The following is a 22,068-nucleotide window of genomic DNA, read 5'->3' on the forward strand; positions in this document are numbered from 1 at the left end:
TTCGGGGTCATTCATTCGTGTCTTGGGTTCGATTTAGGCCTTCATGTTGTCACTTTCACCAGTTGATGTACACGTAGGGAGACTTGACGATACAAACACGGAGAGCTGAGCTATGAATCTCAAAGCTGAACAAGGTCTTCAGTGCCTTGCTCAGGGCCATTGGGGTAGGGCTGGTTGTTTATGAAGTATTTAATCCAGCGCAGTGAGGAACAGCATGGTGTGTGTGTGTGCGCGCGTGTGTGTGTGTGTGTGCGCACACGTTTGTGTGTGTCAGGCTTGGAACAGAGAACAATTAATTTGAAGGAAACCAAAACAGCTGAGAAACTGGGGCTAAAAGCTCAGGATCTTTGCTCCACAACACTACTGATCAGCGTTCACGTCTCCAGCGGCGACACTCATTATCCTAACAGTACACAGGAAAGATCAGCAGGGAATCGGATCAAGGCAGGACGCTGCCAGTGTTAGGGTGCGTGTGCGTCCTGCTTGTGTGTGTGTGCCTGTGTGTGAGTATGTCCGTGCGTGTGTGTGTCAGTGCGGGTACCTGGCATGCGTGTGTGTGCGTTCTGCGTGTATGCGTGCGTCCGTGTCCATGTGTGCGTGCGGCCAGTGTGTGCGTGATGTAACGATGGGGCTGCGTGCGTGAGAGTGTGCTCCGTGTGTGTGTGCTGTAACGATGGGGGTGCGTGGATATGCGTGCGCGTGTGTGTCCATGTCCGTGCGTGCGTGCGTGCTGTAATCCTGGGGCTGCTTGCAGGCGGTACTTCGGGGAGAAGATCGGCCTGTACTTTGCCTGGCTGGGCTGGTACACGGGCATGCTGTTCCCCGCCGCCCTGGTGGGCCTGCTGGTGTTCCTGTACGGTCTGCTCACCCTGGACCACTGCCAGGTCAGGTAATGGAACATCTCCTCCGATCTTCGTCTATGATCTCCACAGCAGTATGTTGAAATCATCATCGTCATCGTCATCATCGCCATCTCCAGTGCCAGCCTCAGATGTGTGATGTTTTCATGACATCTGTTTGCGTAAACTTGTACTGTTCTTTATTTTCGTAGTGTTTCATTTTTCGGTCAGTTGTGCACTTGGATCGTGCGTGTGATGCAGACTGATCCTCCTGTTGTGAGATTCTGGGTATTAATAATTGATTCAACCCTTCAACATAATGTTGGGTTCCGGTCGTTTCACCCCGTCTTACTCTCCATTAGCTCACATTTACATTTAGGGCATTTTGCAGACAGTATTATCCAAAGCGACTTACAATGAGTTCATTTGTCAGAAGAAAGAGAAACAACAATATATCGCTGTCGGCACAGTAAGGATGTTCATAGAACCAAGTGCAGTCACTAACAATTGTTAGGTTTACCCATTCCCTGTATATAACAAAGAGAGCTATGATAAGATGCTACACAATGCTAAGTACTATTTTTAAATGCAAGGACGTAAAAACATACGATAAGTGATTACATTAATTGCCAGGACGTACACACAAACACTAAGTCATTACATTAAGTGTGTACTTATTATATATTAGCCAATGAGATGAGCTAATGAGATTAGCTATTAAGGAATCCGCTGCACTCAGCTTCCTGTAAATCTAACATCTGGTCTCAGATCGGTTCATTAGATTTGTTGTTCCCACCCTTCTGGCTTCTTATGGATCTGCTCTTCAGGTTAATTTTCCCTTTGCCATAAGGGTATCGTTATATTTTACCTGCTTGTAAAACCAACCGCTGTTCCAAACCGTTCATCCCATCTGAAATCTGAGTGTTAAATGCTACCTAGGTGCTCTTTATTTTCTAAATTGTATTGTGTGTTTATATATATATATATTATTCCACGTTTTAGCCCGTCTCTGTATTTGATTTTTGCATGCGGTTATTACTATAAACTAATTGCCCACATTGTTATTAATAAAGTTAATTCAAATTTGAATTTAGTAATCTTAATCATCCCTGACCTCAACGCCATCGATCGCTATATAAGATTAAACACCCTGGTAGTTTTCCCCAGTAGTTTCCTTCCTCGTACAAAGCAACGACTCTATCCCTGGCCTGTTGACATCCAGCCGAGATAAAGACGCTAACAGACATTATTTATTCTGCTCGCAGAGCTGAACACTCATTCAGGGTTTGTGTGCCAAGTCTTTGAGATATGGTTTGATTTGAGTAGTGCTGGCTCATAAAGGGAAGGTGTTCTTCATAATGTTATGAATGGTGGTCAGAGCTTGTTGGGTGCTCTTTATGATGGCAATGAGGCAGCTGGGTTGTTTCAGGCAGGTCATATATATCTGGGTAACTGAGTGATTATTTATTAGTTATAATATCCTGTCTCTCCATCCAATCATGGAAAGAAAACAAGTTCATATCAACATCCAACACCACTGTGTACATAAGTTGTGGTGGTTCCATCTACGATGTTATTGATATGTCCATGTTCAGATGAACTGTGTTTCACTGGATCAACAAATCTTAATACACATTTCCCAAGACATCCCATTCTTTAACCCCTCCCCTTTCCAGTGTGTTTCCGTTGGCTGACGGTTTCCCTTCTCCTCTGTGATTTGTCAGTAAGGAGATCTGCCAGGCGACAGACGTCATCATGTGCCCCATCTGTGACCAGTACTGCCCCTACCTGAAGCTCTCTGACAGCTGCATCTACGCCAAGGTAGACCCCCCAGACCTCCACACACACCTCCCCGCAATCTTCCACACACATATCCACACACATCCACACACACCTAAGGAGTCAATCTCACACCCAAACTTTATTCAAGTCAATGACGTCAAAATCTGTTCGAATATATTTATTTCCATTTTTTTATAAACGTATAGATATACAAAGTATTGCAGTACTCGTACTAGTGACAAATGTTCATTGTCACTAGTCAATAAAGACAATTTTTGAATATATTATTTATTGATTTCTTAAGTCCTCTTATATTCTGCCCTCATTGCCACGTAATTCTGACCCTTAATCATATTCACATTTCACGTTCCGAGTAAGGCTTATATAAAATGTACATGTTTGGGATTTAAGTGGCCACAATGATAAAATGTTTCAATATACAAATAGGAGGATATGATTTCTTACATACCAAATAAGTATTAAGAAACAACGGATGAATGAATGTCATTATGTTAGTAACAATAAAATATCATCATGCATAGAAATCATTCTAAATTTTGATATCCCTATGTTACATCTGAATTCTATGCTATATGTTCATCATTGTAAACCTATACATTTCAACATTAGTATATATTTTATTTATATGGTTTATGTATGTTAAACACATGTTTCTAACACTGTAGGTGACTCATCTCTTTGACAACGGAGCCACTGTGTTCTTCGCTGTTTTCATGGCGGTTTGGGGTGAGTTAGAAACCTACAATCGTACCTCCTGAAAGAAATCTCTTTTCCAGTGTTGTCCGATGTTCTCTCGTTCAAGCCAACAACGCACAAGTCTAGAACTTCGTCAAACGTCCCTTCCGACGTATCTGAGAATTGACCTCAGCGGGACTGAATCTCAGTGATACCATCAATAGTACGCAATGTCCCAATGGATCGGTTGGCCTGGCATGAAACCATTGCCAGGGTAATACCGCCGCTCTTCCTCCACCCAGCAACACGGTCCAGACATCGCAGGCGATAGCAGAGTTGTGGAGGATTGTGCTTCATTGCTGGTAGACTCGGAGTCCGCTGTTTTGATAACGATGTCATCCTGATTGGAGTTGATCATCAAGTTGTAGGACCCTGAGAACGTTCAGAAAATGAGCAGATCCATTAGCCATCCTGCCTGGCTAAAAAACATTCTCAAACGATTCATAGCATAATCTTAGCTTTATGAATGAAGCTGTAATTGCAGTCATTGACCACTTGTCAATAAAGTGGCACTCTTTTTGGTTTTTGGTGTGGTTGGGTTTCCAGTCGTTTCCGGTAGAAAAGTCGTTGTTTACTTTTCACGCTTGCAGGTTTTTCGTGTTGCATTACGTTCACGAATGACGGAGCGCTAATTGTGGATGACTAGCTTAAATATTGAAGACTTCCTCTGGGGTCATTTTTAAGTTAAGCCCCCCCCATCGGTTGACAAGCAGGCAAGGCGGGCAGTGTGACGTTTTTTATTCCTACTAATAATAATTAGTAGGTAATAATCTACATCTGTGCTAACCTCTGTTTGCGGCGAGTGTTAACCGACTGAAGCAGTAAACTGAACCTAGGAGCTAATCTTTTATTTTATTTTTACCTTTGTCTGAACATTTAATTCTACGGTGTTTTACGATACTGCGTTGAACATCAGTGAAATAAACAACTGGGAAACTGGGGCAAAAAGCTCAGGAACTTCACACCCCAACACCGCTGATCAGATTTAATCATCTCCTGCGTTGACACTCATTATCCTAACGAGCGTCATGGTGAGGATAGGAGGGTTAGGAGGGTAATGGGCGGCATAGCAGCCTCTTCCTTGATATACTTAACGACGAACACCCATGGTTTTGATTGGATGAGGAGAGAGGAAGGGAGAAAGGGAGAGGGATAGAGAGAGAGGGAGAGAGGAGGAGAGAGAGAGAGAGAGAGAGAGGAGGAGAGAGAGAGGGGAGAGAGAGAGAGAGAGAGAGAGAGAGAGAGGAGGAGAGAGAGAGGGAGAGGGGGAAAGAGAGAGAGAGAGAGAGAGGGGGCAGACCTGGCTTCGGTTTTTTTTCTCTCGCCATCCGGTCGTATCTCCAGCACTTCCAGAGGACGAAGAGAACCAGACTCAGCTGGGCCAGGAAGGTCAGCACCACCAGCCACCACATGGTGAACACTGAGAGAGAGAGAGAGAGAGAGAGAGAGAGAGAGAGAGAGAGAAAGAGAGAGAGAAAATAATAAGCGATTACCGAATTCATATTTTATTCATATTTTTCCCCGCCTGGCTGTTGATTTACGAGGCCTTCGACATCAATTCATATAATGCAAATATATTATAAATATTAATGACACAATGTTATTATAATATAATAATACATTTCCATATGATATATTATCATATGATATAGTTGTGTATAGTCACATAATGAATATATATATATATATATATATATATAATGAATCAGATAGGATAATGTAACATCATAAAATAATAACAGAATGCAAACACTCTGCCGTTCCACTCAGCCTGCCGTTCCACTCAGCTGAGCCTATCATCTGATCAGATATAACGCGTCCCTTAATATCCTCTCAGATCAAATCGTTTTCACAAGAAAACACAAATTCCATGGGGTCCATTGAACCTTGGGGTTTTAGAATACGCTAGACCCTTTGAAGTTTAAATCGTCTCATAGGACCAAAGTAACCACAGACGTCCAGGGTGGAGAAGTGATGGTGAGCGACCATGGATTCACCCCCTGCTGCTCTCCGACTTCAGGGGCACTTCAGGTCATGTTCGTCTGAGCTGTTCAAACAGGGGGCTCGCGGCTGACCCTTGGGCCGCCACCTCGTTAATAATTAATGCTGAGGATCTGCTGGAGAGCCTTTATGTCTCATAACTTTAATGGTTAATGTAGAAGCACAATAAAGACAGAGAGCGTGTTCCAGCTCTCCCTGTTCCACGAACCGAATATTCTGTCCTTTTTGTTACGATGATAATAGGTTTGGGGATTACAACATACATCTACAGAATCATTAAAAACATACTTATTTTTTATGTATTTGAATAATATTTAGAATAGAATATATATAAAAATAGCAATGAAAATAACAATAAAAAAACACTGGATTACGGGAATATAATAGTCCACTTGCCTTTTGGGGTGCTCTGCGGCTCCACCTCGCTGATCTCCAGCTCAGAGAAGCCTGGAGAGGGGCTCTCATCCTGGGCAGGCTCCATCCTTCAGACCCCCTTCCTCCTGGTTCTTCCACAAAGTTTAAAAAGTGCAGCAACTGAACACGGCAAGCAGGGAGAGAACGTTATTCCACTGCTCACACAGGGGGACGTTTCCATATGGGTGTAGGAAATTTGGTTATCTCTGTTTCAGTGCCAACTTACACAATGGTAAACTAATATGAGCCTAGAATGTACCCTAGGGATGTGTGTGTGCAGTTAATTAACACGGAACCAAAGAGTAAAGCAGGTTTGTGAGCAGTAAACATTCAGACATCATTAATGTCTGAACTAATGCAGGTGTTTTTTCATTGTGCGCTTCCAAAAGTGTCAACCATGGTGATCTTCAGTGGCATACCAATCGTTGAATTTTAAAGTTGGACATTGTTGCAAAAGTTGCATTCCAACACAGCCTGTCTGGCTATTCGCTAATGTGGTCTTTTCTTCTTAATCTATGAATGAAACAAGTAGTATATTTCCTGCAGAGTTGCTGTTCATATCAATTTGCTCACAATGAGAAGTCTGAACCCAAAACAGGTGCACCCTGTACAGAACTAAACTGTGCTCGATCTACTCTGATCAGCAGAATGCGGACCAGGGTGCAGTCTGTTTCTACAGCTGCAGAGGACTCTAACCCACACCCTCTGTAGCGTTATATCTGTCTGGAAAACACTCGCTCACTTTAATCTCTAACACACACACACACACAAATGGAATATAAGAATTAGACTTGAACTGACCTTGCATTCACTGCCCCTTGGTCCTCTATGGAGGTGATATATCCATAGATGTCCTGTATGTTAGCACACCTTAAGAAGCCTTCCCTTCCTCTGCCGGTCTGGTGGGTAGAACTAAGCCTCAGACTCCACAGCTGGACCTCCTCAGAACCAAAACAAACAGGTCTCTGCTGTGAGGGGGTCTGGAGAGGGGGGGGGTTGCAGAAAGCTATGCAGAACTGACTTGGTACTGGAATAAACGGCAAAGCCAACCAAGTGGTCGAATGATACCAACAGATGAAGCTGGACGCGTGCCGGTGTCTGTGGTGAAATGTGTTTGTGATGCAATAAGTAATCTAACCTGAGGACTTTGTCCAGAGTCACCGGCCCCTGTGTCCACAGAGCAGTGAGCCTTACTGCTGATGCACCAGCGTACAGATAGACCCCCTCCACAGGTGTTCAGAGACCAGGCTCACGCAACCAGGGGAACTCATACAAACGGCACGCCATACCGGCACGTACTGGCCGGTAGAAGACTTTGTTTGATTGACACATTAAACATTGTAGCGCAAAGGATGAATCATTGTTTGAATGTGCATGACTCACGGGGAGCTCAAAGTGCGTTCGGCCTTGGCTTTACCTCGGACACGCCTCCCCTCACTGACCACAACACCACAACACGTGACAGAGTGTTTCACAACATGCCCTCGTTATTCTTGGTACAACGTCCATGCCACGCTCCACCTGGCTGGCTTCTACTGACACCGCCACAACAAGGACGCCGTTTAGTGTAGTTTGAGTACGGTGATGCAAAGCAGGAGGTGTAGGTGTATTAGTATTTTTTTTAAAGTTAATATATTTGAGTTATCGTTTTTAAAAGATTAGGATCATAGTGCCATCGGATCAACGTGTGGATGAATTAGTATTCTAAATGTGTAGTGACGATGGTCTAGGATACGTTCCAAGACAATCGGTGCTCTCGTGTATATGATCGGCATAGCATATATATTTAATAACTCATTGGATTCTTTATTAATAATTATTCTACTTCATTTAAGAATGCTTGATTCTGATTGGCTGGGAGGAGGGCATTAACCCGGCAGGTTGCCCGCTTGTATTTTGGGGAATACTTGATTCTGATTGGCCTCAGGGTGTACATTAATCCCTGTTTTATGGACACCTGCTAGTTCCAGTCAAATTGTCTGTTCAGCCTTCAAAACGAGAGCTGGTAAATTGTGAAAAATGCATTAAATTGTAATCAGAAAACGCGGTTATATGCTATAGACCCTATAGTTTCTGTGGTATAAAGGCTGGGTTGAATTTCAAATTATAAATATGTACACTTTATGTTGAAAGTATAGACCGTTGCGATTCCCATTGAAACGAATGGCGCGGTGATTATTCTTCAAAACGAGAGCTGTTAAATTGGGAAAAATGAAATAAATTGTAATCAGACAACGCGGTTATATGCTATAGATCCTAGAGTATCTGTGGTATAAGGCTGGGACAAATTTCGAATTATAAATATGTACAATCCATAACGTTAGCTCTCTGGCTTTCTGTTGCATAAGAACCTTACGGGAGGGTAAAGATTGTTCCAGGTATTAGTCAAACCCTCAGGCGTTACCAGGGAAACTAAATTATGGCTTGTGAAAAACTTTATATGTGGATTGTAAAACGCATGAAAATATAAATGAATGATGTTAATTTATTTTCTTTGGCAAGTGACCATGGTATAAGCGGGATAATGCCCTTCGAGCTGTCCAAAACATGTTTGATCGATCGTAGTTAAAGGGGATTACTTTTTGAGGGAGATGAACTCAAACAGAGTATACATTTAATAAGCATGCAATACAAATGACAAAATGCATAATTATTAAAGTATTTGAATTGTTTTATTATGTTGGCAAGCAAGAAGTAGAATAAACAGGATAATCACCTCAAGGCAGGGCAATAAACTGTTTGATATGCCTGGCTCGTGGAAGGATACCACGAGTAGGCCGTCCACGATCCGGGCATATCAAACTGTTGATTGCCCTGCCTCGCGGTGATTGTCCTTTACATATTACATGGATTTGGGGGGCGCCGTATTTATGTGTCCTCGGTTTACTGCTCCCTTTAGAACAATAAAGAGGAACATTTAAATGAGTTCCCAGGCTGATCTGAAACGTTATTCTTCCAAGAACCCATTCCGAAACTCATCACGAACTCTGCGGCCGTTTACGACGACTAAACGTTCCGATCCGTTGCCATGCCGAAGTTTCGGGATAGGGTCGAAAGTTACGGTTGTGTTATAATCAAAAGTAATAATTATATAGCCTACCGTAATTGGAACAAAGCCGCATTTGGCTTACAAAAAGACGTACATTTTTATAGATATACAAAGACAATGAATGGATCGACTCATCGATCTGAGATCCCTAGAAGGAGGGTTTTGCGGTCCTATCACTGTGACCCCCGGTGACAGTAAGACTGTCTGGGCGGAGAAGAGCAGAGATCTTAATATTTATTCAGTCTTCACGTCCATCACAGCAAAGTGGTTGAATCGGACATGTGCAGCATATTAATGGCTACTCAGTGCATTTCAACCACTGATTAACATTTGAAATCAAACATTATTTGCGTTAATCCCAGTGCACTGCCAAAGGCTTTGGGTCCAACTCAGGCGTCTGGCTCCAATGAGCCAGACGCCCCTCCCCCCTTGCTCCCCAGCATCAAACACACTTAAAATAAATGATTCGGAGTTAAACAGTCAGGGAACGAGCCTCCACCCCGCTGTCTCTGAGATGGTCTGGTCCACTTCCTGTGTGTCTGAGATGGTCTGGTCCACCTCCTCTGTGTCCCCCGCTGTGTCTGAGATGGTCTGGTCCACTTCCTGTGTGTCCCCCCGTTGTGTCTGAGATGGTCAGGTCCACTTCCTGTGTGTCCTCCCACTGTGTCTGAGATGGTCTGGTCCACTTCCTGTGTGTCCCCCTATTGTCTTGTGTCTGAGATGTCAGGTCCACTTCCTATGTGTCCCCCCGCTGTGTCTGAGATGGTCTGGGCCACTTCCTGTGTGTCCCCCAGCTGTGACTGAGATGGTGTGGTCCACTTCCTGTGTGTCTGAGTTGGCCTGGTCCACTTCCTGTGTGTCCCCCTGCTGTGACTGAGATGGTGTGGTCCACATCCTGTGTGTCTGAGATGGTCTGGTCTACTTCCTGTGTGTCTGAGATGGCCCGGTCCACTTCCTGTGTGTCCCCCCGTTGTGACTGAGATGGTCTGGTCCACTTCCTGTGTGTCTGAGATGGCCCGGTCCACTTCCTGTGTGTCCCCCCGTTGTGACTGAGATGGTCTGGTCCACTTCCTGTGTGTCTGAGATGGCCCGGTCCACTTCCTGTGTGTCCCCAGCCACGGTGTTCCTGGAGTTCTGGAAGCGGCGCCGCGCCACGCTGGCCTACGACTGGGACCTGATCGACTGGGAGGAGGAGGAGGTGAGGAGCACACACAGTAGGACACGATGCCGCTGGGGAAAGGTCCACACCAGGGGGGACCACCTCCGCTGCAGAGACCCAGGGGGCTGGGGGTCCCAGCTGGGACCACCGCTGCAGAGACCCAGTCTTGTCGGGGTCCTAGGGTCACCACAGGGGGTGAACACCAGGGGAGATGACGGTGTAGACACCGTGGTAGCAGCTCACCTTCTGAATGGTTCTTTTGATTTGAAAGAGCGGATCAAAGTACTGGTTTTATCTCTTCATTACTCTTCTGGCTCATCCCATGTTGCCTGTACAAGATAAAGTGTTTATATGTTCATAAAATACATGATGTGATTATTAATGATTATTATTTGTACAAAATGAGGGCATGAGACACATTCAAGTATTCACGTTAAAGATCCAGAACCAAAGCATTGAACAAAAGTACAAGGTAAGCTATGAGTTTCAGCAGACGATACCACGTCCCAGATCGCTCGTCATGGGAACGTACCGTGTGTATCACATGATGGGAGGGTCTTAAGCCTTTCCTGATACAAAATTGAAACGACCCAATTCAGCATGAATTAGCATGGGTTATGAACCCATCGCGCGTCCTGAACGTACCTCATGTGTGTGTGTCCTCACCGTACCTCGTGTGTGTGTGTCCTCACCGTACCTCGTGTGTGTGTGTTCTCAGCGTACCTCGTGTGTGTGTCCTCACCGTACTTCATGTGTGTGTGTCCTCACCGTACCTCCTCATGTGTGTGTCCTCACCGTACCTCATGTGTGTGTGTGTGTGTCCTCACCGTACCTCATGTGTGTGTGTGTGTCCTCACCGTACCTCGTGTGTGTGTGTGTGTCCTCACCGTACCTCGTGTGTGTGTCCTCACCGTACCTCCTCATGTGTGTGTGTGTGTCCTCACCGTACCTCGTGTGTGTGTGTGGTCCCAGGAGGAGGTCCGGCCCCAGTTCGAGGCCAAGTACTCCAAGAAGGAGCGGATGAACCCCATCTCGGGGAAGCCCGAGCCGTACCAGGCCTTCACCGACAAGTACAGCCGGCTGGTGGTCTCCGCCTCCGGGATCTTCTTCATGGTGAGACCCCCTGGTCCCCACCTCACCTCCTCCCCTCCCCCTGGTCCCCATGGGGACCAGGGGGGTCTTGTTCATGGTAGACCCCCAAGAAGACCCCAAGACCCTGGGGACTGGAGGACCATGAGGGGGTCTCCATTGAGAACACAACTAGAGCACCATAAACCTCTTAAAACCGTGTGTGCTTGTGTGTGTGTTTTTGTGTGTGTGTGTGTGTGCGTGTGCGTGTGTATTTGCGTGTTTATGCTTATGTGTGTGTGTTTCTGCTGGGGTATGTGTATGTACTTGTGTGTGTGTGTGTGTTTTTGAGCATGTGTGTTTGTGCTTATGTATGCGTATTTGTGCTTATGTGCGTCTGGGCGTATGTGTGTCTGTGTGTGTGCGTGTGTGTGTGTGTGTAGATCCTGGTGGTGATCGCGGCGGTCTTTGGCATCGTGATCTACCGCGTCATCACCATCAGCACCTTCGCGGCCTTCGGCTGGGCACTGATCCGGAACAACTCCCAGGTGGCCACCAGCGGCACCGCCGTCTGCATCAACTTCTGCATCATCATGCTGCTCAACGTGGTGAGTCCCCTCACGGGCGCGCTCTCACGGGCACGCTCTTTTTCTTACCTAAAGCACTTTAAGATACTGCAGCTACTTGATGATATATGTTATCGTACTTTATATTTAAGTGTAGGATTAAAGTCATGTAGTCGAGGCTTCCATCAAAAGCGTCTTAAAGTGAGAGTATTTATTTGTGGTTCATGATATTGGGGAGCCGGCTAGGCCTCTTTCAAGCATGCCTTCATTACTGGGGAACCAACCAAAATAGTGGTATCAAATCATAAACATAAACCGCTATGAAGATGAGGAAGAGCTTCCATGGTTAGGATATAAACAGGTTAGTCAATCTAAAGAGGATGTTTGGTTAGCCTACCTTAGCTTTAAATCAGCGGAAGCGGTTGCTAAATGTTAAAAACACGACCTTCAGGGGTTTGCCAGGTTAAGTATGTACTTTTATTTCTTCTGCTTCTTCAAGCAGCGTAACTGTAAAGCCGAGTCTTACCTTGTAGATTCAGGGCCAGAGTAAAGTTACTGGGGGTTCTTGGCGTGTGTCCACCTGCGCTACGGGGGTGGTGTTCAGGTGTCACGGCTGCAAACACAGCAGTGCATCTCCTAATTCCTGGGGAGAAACTGGAGTCAAGCTCCAGAGTCTCCAGGTGCCGGGGTGGGGGAGCTTATTAGGGTGGCGCTCGTGTCCGCAGGGGGGGCTTGTCCTCAGCCAGCGCTCGAAAGACACGCTCTCATCCTCGCTGTTTTATAATTGGGTGCGGTGTTGTGTTTTTGGTCTTTCGTCCCCGGGGAAGAATTGATTCTGTAACCTGGGGGGGAAGATAAAGAACATAATTTGCGTTTAATCCTACAGACTTGACCAGCGCACACACAGAAAAAAACAAGCAACGTTGCATTTTAGCTCTGGCGCATTTGTCATTTTCATCAAAGCCTGAACACAGTGACGTATATTAACGGCCCTGTGGGCAGGTAGACATAATCACGACTCAACTTGAAACAAATTCAAGCTTTTGAAACAAAAATAAGTGCTGTTCTACCAAAGTGTTACGGCCAGTCAACCGGAAAACTTTTTTCAAAAAAGTTGAATCATCTTTCAGTTGGTATATTAAAGGTGGTGTAGTAGCTAGCGTGTTCCACTCTCATCTTTCAGTTGGTATATTAATGGTAGTGTAGTAGCGAGCGTTTTCCACTCCCATCTTTCAGTTGGTACATTAAAGGTAGTGTAGTAGCTAGCGTGTTCCACTCCAATCTTTCAGTTGGTATATTAAAGTGGCTGGGGTGTAGTGGCTAGCTGGTTACAAGCACCAGAATTCATCGTCAGTAGCTTTGGGGAAAAACAATTCGCTCAATAGTATTAGATATTAGAGAAACAAAAATCACATTAAACATTAAACTGTGATGATGTTTGCTTGCTTTGTGCTAATGAGATGCTAAAGAACATTGCACAATGTGGAGCCGATATATGGGTTGTTGGTTGGGAGCTCGCTTCTGTATTCAAGGGTGTAATAAAAGCTTATGTATTTATGACCTCAATTTCAATGTTGTCTTTTCCAGCTGTATGAAAAGGTGGCTATCCTGCTCACCAATTTAGGTAAGTTGTATATTCCATAATACTTTTAAGTGTCTGATAAAAGCTTTTTCTATCAATAATTTCACACTTTGGAGCAGAGCAAAAGTACAGCTTTCATTCGTTTTTATTTCTTTCTTTCGGCATAGATCTGTATGTAGTCCAATAACCTAGGATTCAGTTTTTTGTAAAATGTGCTATTTATTGTTTTATACATTCCACTGTCATAAAGTATTTTCTCAGTTTAGTCAACATTGCTGTACAAAAACATCCATTGCTATAATACACACTGTAAATACTGTATAGAATTAGCCTGAATAGAGCTTGAGCAGGTATTAACATGTGAACATGTACATCTGGAAATGCTGTTGCTCTGTACTTTAAACGTTGTTTCTACGTCTCTCTTACAGAGCAGCCTCGGACAGAGTCTGAGTGGGAGAACAGCTTCACCCTCAAGATGTTCCTCTTCCAGTTTGTGAATCTCAACAGTTCCACCTTCTACATCGCCTTCTTCCTCGGAAGGTAAGGTTCTAAAGCACCTTCTTCCTGGGTAGGTAAGGTTCTAAAGCACTTCTTCCTCGGGAGCTAAGGTTCTAAAGCCACTTCTTCCCCGGGGAGGTAAGGTTCTAAAGCACCTTCTTCCTGGGGAAGTAAGGTTCTAAAGCACCTTCTTCCTCGGAAGGTAAGGTTCTACATTGCCTTCTTCCTGGGGAGGTAAGGTTCTAAAGCACCTTCTTTCTGGGGAGGTACGATTCGACATAAGGTTGTACATCGCCTTCTTCCTGGAGCCGTTTGTAAAGAGCCATATAACCCAAAACCGTTTGATTTGAAGCTCCTCAGCATAACGCCGCGATATGCGACGCATTTCATACACAACATCACAACTCATCATAACGCTCGTACACAACGACGGTACTAAAACAGTAACACAAAGTCGCCGTGGATCGTAACACACAACCCTCCTCCCTAGACCCCACAACACATATGATCTCAGATCATATGTGTCAGCGGCCAGCTGAGAAATGGGTTCGCTGGCCCTTTAAGGCGGCGACCTTAGAACACCTTGGTGACGGCAGGGCATTCAAAGAACAGCCTCTAGTTACTGCATCCTCCACACTCATCATGACTGCGTAGCGCTCTCTGTTAATGCATATCTCCTCTATTGTTTGTACGCTGTATTGATTTTATTCTGCTAGGGTAATTTCTTTATACTAGCCTAATTCACAAAGTACTTCTTTTTTTTTTTACAGAATAGCAGTTTAAAAACAGTTTGGAAGTCTGATGATTGGTCCTCGCCATATGAGCAGAGAAGAGAGCGAGAGCGGCCCTCAGAAGTCATTTCTCCCTTGGGGGGGGGGGGGGTAGCACAGATTGCAGCAGTATTTCTTCAATGAAGCACTACAGCTACCTTCATGCATTTCAACCCCCAGCCAAGAAAACCGCTTAGACACTATGTTCCCTAATCGCTCAGAACCTGAACCATTAACGAACCAGCGGTGATCAGGGAAAATGTAAAGAAATTATATTCTCTCTCTCTCTCTCTCTCTCTCCCCCTCTCTCTCTCGCTCTTTGCTCTCTCTCTCTCTCTCTCTCTCTCTCTCTCTCTCCCTCTCTCACCCTCTCTCTCTCTCCCCCTCGCTCTCTCGCTCTTTGCTCTCTCTCTCTCTCTCTCTCGCTATTTGCTCTCTCTCTCTCTCTCTCTCTCTCTCTCTCTCTCTCTCTCCCTCCCCCCTATAGGTTCACGGGTCGTCCGGGGGCATATCTACGCCTCATTAATCGCTGGAAACTGGAAGAAGTGAGTAAATACTTCCAAACTCCCTGGAGGGAACCGCAAGGCATTGTGGGAGCTTGTGTTTGAAAGAGAAAATATTTAAACTCCCACCATTACTGTAAAAAGCCCCCCCATCAGGCATTTAACCCCCATCAGCAGGAACTTACTGTTCCTATATATTAAGAATGATTACCATATTAGGACTTCCAGCAGTGTGTGAGTGTGTGTGTGTGTGTGTGTGTGTGTGTGTGTGTGTGTGTGTGTGTGTGTGTGTGTGTGTGTGTGTGTGTGTGTGTGTGTGTGTGTGTGTGTGTGTGTGTCAGTATAGTTCCAAGTTTGCCATCTCATGCTGCCTGCTGATTGGCTGAGCAGAGCAACGCAGTGAAGAGCAACATAAATAATAACAACAGAATTGTTGTCTGGAACTAAAGCCTCCGGTGGTTTGTTACATAACGTATGTTTCTAACGCGGCCGATGCGCTGCCGTCCAGGTGCTCACCATCGATTGGTTGTCCTTTTGGTTTCTGAAAGCGACATAAATCGACTTCCTTGTATGGTTGCTCAATTATGGAAAAAATCATAATCACGTTTTTTTGGTCATGATTATTCAAACGGTTATTTTTGTGTTTGAAAACATGATGAGCATTTCTCTTAAAAGAACCACTTGTGACTGAGCACTTTGAAATTTCCCATTAAAAAATACACAAAATGGATAGATACGGCTAAAATAGAAAATAATGTAAAAAAATGTATCCAGCTGTTCATTTTTGCAATTTATCTTAAACATTGAATGAAAAAAAGTAAAATAAGTTTAATCTAGAATATGTTCATTTGGAGATAGTTTGACCCAAAAATTTGAATTCCGATCAAAATCTGATTAGTCACACAGCCCTACTTCCTTGTGGGGAGATCCGACGTTGTTTAGTTTAATAATGACCAGAACACAGCATAAAGCCCTCTGATGAACACGCCGTTATGCTTCAGTGGTTTTGATGTGCGTTTCCCTGTGTTGTGTGGCTGTGTTGTGTTGTAAACGTCTCCCTGTGTTGTGTTGTGTGTCTGTGTTGTACGGCTCTGTCTGTGTTGTGTGTCTTTGTTGTGTGGCTGTGTTGTAACCGTCTCCCTGTGTCCTTATGTGCGGCTTTGTTGTGTCGTGTGTCTGTGTTGTGCGTCCGTGTTGTGCGTCTGTGTTGTGCGTCCGTGTGGTGCGTCCATTTTGTGTGGCTGTGTCTGCGTTGTGTTTCTGTGTCTGTGTTGTGTTTCTGTGTTGTGCGTCTGTGTTGTGTGTCTCTGTCCGTGTTGTGCGTCTGTGTCGTGTTGTGTGTCTGTGTTGTGTGGTTCTGTTGTGTGTCTATCTGTGTTGTGTGTCTGTGTTGTGTGGTTCTGTTGTGTGTCTCTGTCTGTGTTGTGTGTGTGTTGTGTTGTGCGTCTGTGTTGTGTGTCTGTTGTGTGGTTCTGTTGTGTGTCTCTGTCTGTGTTGTGTTGTGCGTCTGTGTTGTGTGTCTGTGTTGTGTGGTTCTGTTGTGTGTCTCTGTCTGTGTTGTGTGTCTGTGTTGTGTTGTGCGTCTGCATTGTGCGTCCCAGTGCCACCCCAGCGGCTGCCTCATAGACCTGTGCCTCCAGATGGGGATCATCATGGTGCTGAAGCAGACCTGGAACAACTTCATGGAGCTGGGCTACCCGTGAGTCTCTGACCCCTGGACCCGGTCCTCTTAGGGGGGATCCCTGTGAGTCCCTGACCCCAGGACCCGGTCCTCTTAGGGGGGATCCCTGTGAGTCTCTGACCCCAGGACCCGGTCCTCTTAGGGGGGATCCCCGTGAGTCTCTGACCCCAGGACCCGGTCCTCTTAGGGGGGATCCCCGTGAGTCTCTGACCCCAGGACCCGGTCCTCTTAGGGGGGATCCCCGTGAGTCTCTGACCCCAGGACCCGGTCCTCTTAGGGGGGATCCTCGTGAGTCTCTGACCTCAGGACCCGGTCCTCTTAGGGGGGATCCCTGTGAGTCTCTGACCCCAGGACCCGGACCTCTTAGGGGGATCCCTGTGAGTCTCTGACCTCAGGACCCGGTCCTCTTAGGGGGGATCCCCGTGAGTCTCTGACCCCAGGACCCGGTCCTCTTAGGGGGGATCCCCGTGAGTCTCTGACCCCAGGACCCGGTCCTCTTAGGGGGGATCCTCGTGAGTCTCTGACCCCAGGACCCGGCCCTGTTAGTGGGGAACCTGTGAGTCTTTGACCCCCAGACCTGGTCCTGTTAGGGGGGATCCCCGTGAGTCTCTGACCCCCAGGACCCGGTTCTGTTAGGGGGTATCTATCTATCTATCACCCTCCATGGTCTGAAGCCGCTTCGGCCTCTGAACCGGCTTCAATCCGAGGACACATGGTAAACGGACTGCATTTATACAGCGCTTTTTTTAAACCAATACAACATTGCCTGACATTCACCCATTCATGCACACATTCACAAACCGACGGTTGCGTCAGCCAGGCAAGGCGACAGGCTCGTCGGGTGAGGTGCCATGCTCAGGGACACCTCGGCACTCAACTAGGAGGAGCCTGGGATCGAACTAGCAACCTTGCGGTAACCAGCCAACACGCTCTACCTCTATAGCTACGTGCCGCCCCACATGCCTGAAGCCACACTGGTGTCCGATCTAGGCTGGTTCCTTCTTAACCCGCTCCGTAATGGGAACAGCGGGTACCATGGCGATCTAGCAGCAGAGCGAAACTAGAGATTTAGGGAGCCTGGGCGAGCCGGGTCCCTATGGAGCGACTGTTGGAATGCGGCCCAAAGCCAAGCGGCAGAATTCAGCCGACCTGCCGGTGAAGCAGTGAAGTATAGGTCCACTTAGAGAGGCCAGCTGGGAGGAGGCTGAGGGGACGCAGGGGGCCAGCTGGCCCAGCGTTCCAGTGGCTGATGCTGCCTGGATCAAACTGGGAAGACACGCATCTGCTCCGCAAGGAGTTTACTTCTGGATGGGTTTCCTATTGGAAGCCAGGCTTTGAATTAACGGTCCTCATAATGTTTGTTTCCTCTCTGGGACGGCTGAAACGGTCTGACACTGGAGTTGAGTTTGCGACGCCGAAACAAACATGCACATTTTGTGTGTGTTTGAACACGCACAAAAAAAACACAGACACAAAAAAATGCCTCAGTCTATTAGATGACTTGGGCTGAAAGTGATTATGGAATGTAAAAAGCACTCTGATTGGCTGAGGATATATCCAATGAGGCACAGTGAATCAGCAGTGTCAGGGGAGTAGAGTTGGGTTACAATTTGGCCATAATATGACTCGGGCAAATTATGCCATGAGACTTAACGATATGATTTTCTCGCATTCTGAGTCAACGCCCCACATGGGCCTTTAGTAAGAACTCCTATGTTTCTTTAATTGGACTCTTAACGACCCTGCGGCTGTGATAGGCTGATCCAGAACTGGTGGACGCGGCGGCGGCTGCGACGCGAGCACGGACAGAAAGCCAAGGACGGCTTCCCCCAGTGGGAGCGGGATTACAACCTGCAACCCATGAACGTCTACGGGCTCTTTGATGAGTACCTGGAGATGAGTATGTTACAGAGGCCCACACAGTACGCCACAGAGGGCCACACAGTACGCCACAGAGGGCCACACAGTACGCCACAGAGGGCCACACAGTATGTTAGTCAGGCTTGTGACGCCCCCTGCTGGTGTTGTGTTCACTTCTCAGTCCTGCAGTTCGGCTTCACCACCATCTTCGTGGCGGCCTTCCCCCTGGCGCCGCTGCTGGCGCTGCTGAACAACATCATCGAGATCCGCCTGGACGCCTACAAGTTCGTCACGCAGTGGCGCCGCCCGCTGCCCTCGCAGGCCAAAGACATCGGTGAGCCCACCCCCCCCCCCCCCCCCCCCTCCCCCAAACACCGACAAAGAAGTTCACGGCTCCCATGGCTCGGGAGAGCGGGGCTACGCACCTCCCTGAAGCTGAAGAACTCACTAAGAAATATAATCGATAGGGGTTATCAATTACTACAGAGACTCCAAAGGGGTTATGGGGATATTGATCTTGGTGCTGTTATTGCAGTGATAAGAAACAATGAACAGCATATTGACCAGGTTTCTAAAGAACTTTTCTTGCCAGAGCAGCGAGTTAGAAGCAGCTTAGCAGTGAATGCCTCACGTGCACTAAACACACACACATGCACTAAACACACACACACATGCACGCACCGATATCACACTCCTTTGCAGGTGGTACACTAGGAAGAGAGTGGGAATCGCACCTGCCTGCATCACTTGTGTGCATGTTTGTGCATTTGAATGTGTGTGTGTGTGTGTGTGTGTGTGTGTGTGTTTGTGCGAGTGCGCCTGTGTGAGTCTATGCATGTGTGTTCATGCATATGCCTGTGTATGCGGGGTTCATGCATGCATGTGTGTCTGTGTGTGTGTTCATGTGTGTATGTGTGTTCATGTTTATGTGTGTGTGTGTGTGTTCATGTGTGTGTGCGTGCGTTCATGTGCGTACAATCATGTGTGTTTGCGTCCATGCGTGTGTGTGTGTTTCCATGTGTGTGTGTGTGTGTATGCATCCACTCATGTGTGTGCCTCCATGTGTGGGTGTTCCCTGCAGGGATCTGGTACGGCATCCTGGAGGGGATCGGCATCCTGTCGGTCATCACCAACGCCTTCGTCATCGCCGTGACGTCCGACTTTATCCCCCGCCTCGTCTACGCCTACAAGTACGGCCCGTGTGCCGGTCAGGGCCGCGCCGGGCAGCGGTGAGCAGACGGGACAGCGCCTATCCTGGGCCCCAGGCGTCAAGGCCCCTCTAAAGGCTTAGCTATCAATCAATCAATCAATCAGACTTAATGTTACACCAAGTGCATGCGTTGTGTCGATGGTTCCACGTTGACGCAACGTATTGGCCACGCAGTCGCTTTGACGGGAGTCGGGAACCTGTTGTGGTTCTGCGTCGGGTTTACGTTAGAGGACCAATCACAGCCCTTGCTGCGGCGTCGCCTCGACGCAAGGTTGCACTCTTTGGGAGGCGCAGGTCAGGCCCTTGCGGTGGACGCAAGGAGGGTCCGCAAGGACGTAGTGGGTCCGTAAACCCCCTTGCATTGCGTCGAAGTGGAACCATAACTAAGCCTTAACGGTCTGTTAACATCGCTCACCTTGTCCAGGTGCATGATGGGATACGTCAACGCCAGTCTGTCCGTGTTCCGCGTCGCCGACTTTGAGAAGAAGTCGGAGCCCACGACCAACGGCTCGGAGATGTTCGGAGACGCCGTCAAGTTCTGCAGGTAGGCTAATGTTAAGCTAACGTTACTACTGCAGGTAGGCTAATGTTAGGTTAATGGTGCTACTGCAGGGAGGCTAATGTTACTACTGCAGGGAGGCTAACGTTAGGCTAACGTTACTACTGCAGGGAGGCTAACGTTGCAACTGCAGGTAGGCTAACGTTGCTACTGCAGGTAGGCTAAGGTTAGGCTAACGTTGCAACTGCAGGTAGGCTAACGTTGCTACAGCAGGTAGGCTAGCTTTAGTTCTGCGGGTAGGCTAACATTGCTACAGCAGGTAGGCTAACTTTACTACTGCAGGGAGGCTAATGTAACTACTGCAGGGAGGCTGAAGTTCCTACTGCAGGTAGGCTTAAGTTGCTGCTGCAGGTAGGTTAGTAGGCTATTGTGAGTCCTGCAGGTAAGGGTACTACTGTGGGTTTAACCCTCATTAGGGTCAGTATCGTTTTCTCCTTGGGTTTTGGATCTGGTCCATTCAGCACAGCTTGGAGCTCATCTTGTTTTAGTACTGTGTGTGTGTGCGGGTGTGTGTGTGTGTGTGTGTTTCTATGTGCACGTGTGTATGTTCTTGTGTGTGTTTGGTGTGCGTGTGTTCTTGTTCAATGTCAGTGACCTTCATCACGTATATATATATAAATGAGACCGACTAAATTTAATTCTGGGGCAGTATCATCATCATCATCATCATCATCCTTAGTGCGTGACGACCTTTGACCCCCGCCCCCCCCCCCCCCCCCCCCAGGTACCGTGACTATCGGGAGCCCCCAGTCTCGGCGGACCCGTACTCCTACACTCTGCAGTTCTGGCACGTTCTGGCGGCCAGGCTGGCCTTCATCATCGTCTTCGAGGTCAGTCTGACATCCCGCCGTCCTTCGTCTTCCTCCTCTGGCGATGACGATGACGAGGGTACAGTAGTGGATCACTGAGCATGTTCAGTAGAGCCTTCCGGAGGATTCTCAGAGCGATGTCTAACAGGATGGCCGGTTCTTCCGCTCTGCTATAAGTCGCTTTGGTTTCCTGTTCAGGTGCTCTTTATTCATTTCTTCATTTTCTGTATTTATATGTTTACATTTACATTTAGGGCATTTAGAATCGCATTGTGTAGATATAAATGTATACAATTTTTTTTTATAAAATATAAATAGATATAATATTACATTATTACAATATTACTCGGGAACAATATGTTCACCGTGTAACGATGGCCCAGGTATCCCTCCAGCCAGGTACGTCCCTCCCCTCTCACCCTCTGATTGGCCGGCTCCACAGCACCTGGTGTTCGCCATCAAGACGCTGATCGCCTACCTGATCCCGGACCTGCCCAAGGACCTGCGGGACCGCATGCGGCGGGAGAAGTACCTGATCCAGGAGATGATGTACGAGGCGGAGCTGGAGCGGCTGCAGAAGGAGAAGAACGAACGCAAGAAGAGGAAGGAGCGCAACGGCCATCACAAGGAGTGGCCCTGAGGGGGCGGGACCAGCGCTGAGCCGCTGCAGGTGAGGACAGAGGGCCTGTGATTGACAGGCCATATGGGATCCCCGAGACCAATCAGGGAAGAGATGGCCTGATTGGTCAGAAATTTGCCAGAGGTTCAAAATCGAAATATTTTCATGCTGATCAAGGGTCAGTCTATCAGACCTGATGTTCCCACAGAACCTGTCACTCACTAACAGCAGACGGATGACAGGCATTTATAACAAATGGATCGAAATCATAAAGGTAACTAAGGTTAAAGGTCGTACATACAGGCTCTCTTGAAGTCCATTCACAGTCCGGCCATAGCTGCAC

General features: G+C 47.1%; 1 protein-coding gene across 1 annotated transcript in view; it reads left to right on the forward strand.

Moving 5' to 3' along the window:
- Positions 1-21,746, forward strand: part of LOC307075134 (anoctamin-4-like) — a gene marked incomplete at both ends in the record, with an annotated part of 46,528 nt that extends 24,782 nt beyond the window's left edge. Inside the window, 16 exons of the mRNA XM_079735638.1 lie at positions 755-889; positions 2,564-2,660; positions 3,308-3,368; positions 9,957-10,039; positions 10,973-11,113; positions 11,512-11,676; positions 13,222-13,258; positions 13,645-13,756; positions 14,972-15,029; positions 16,589-16,686; positions 18,426-18,568; positions 18,710-18,862; positions 19,610-19,757; positions 20,163-20,282; positions 21,022-21,127; positions 21,549-21,746. Coding sequence (XP_079591764.1) covers positions 755-889; positions 2,564-2,660; positions 3,308-3,368; positions 9,957-10,039; positions 10,973-11,113; positions 11,512-11,676; positions 13,222-13,258; positions 13,645-13,756; positions 14,972-15,029; positions 16,589-16,686; positions 18,426-18,568; positions 18,710-18,862; positions 19,610-19,757; positions 20,163-20,282; positions 21,022-21,127; positions 21,549-21,746 — 1,855 coding nt within the window. The remainder of the gene's footprint in view (positions 1-754; positions 890-2,563; positions 2,661-3,307; positions 3,369-9,956; positions 10,040-10,972; positions 11,114-11,511; positions 11,677-13,221; positions 13,259-13,644; positions 13,757-14,971; positions 15,030-16,588; positions 16,687-18,425; positions 18,569-18,709; positions 18,863-19,609; positions 19,758-20,162; positions 20,283-21,021; positions 21,128-21,548) is intronic.
- Positions 21,747-22,068: the final 322 nt, after the last annotated feature.

The sequence above is a fragment of the Pollachius pollachius genome (genome assembly GCF_949987615.1).
Source record: "Pollachius pollachius genome assembly, chromosome: 4".
NCBI classification, from domain to species: Eukaryota; Metazoa; Chordata; class Actinopteri; order Gadiformes; family Gadidae; genus Pollachius; species Pollachius pollachius.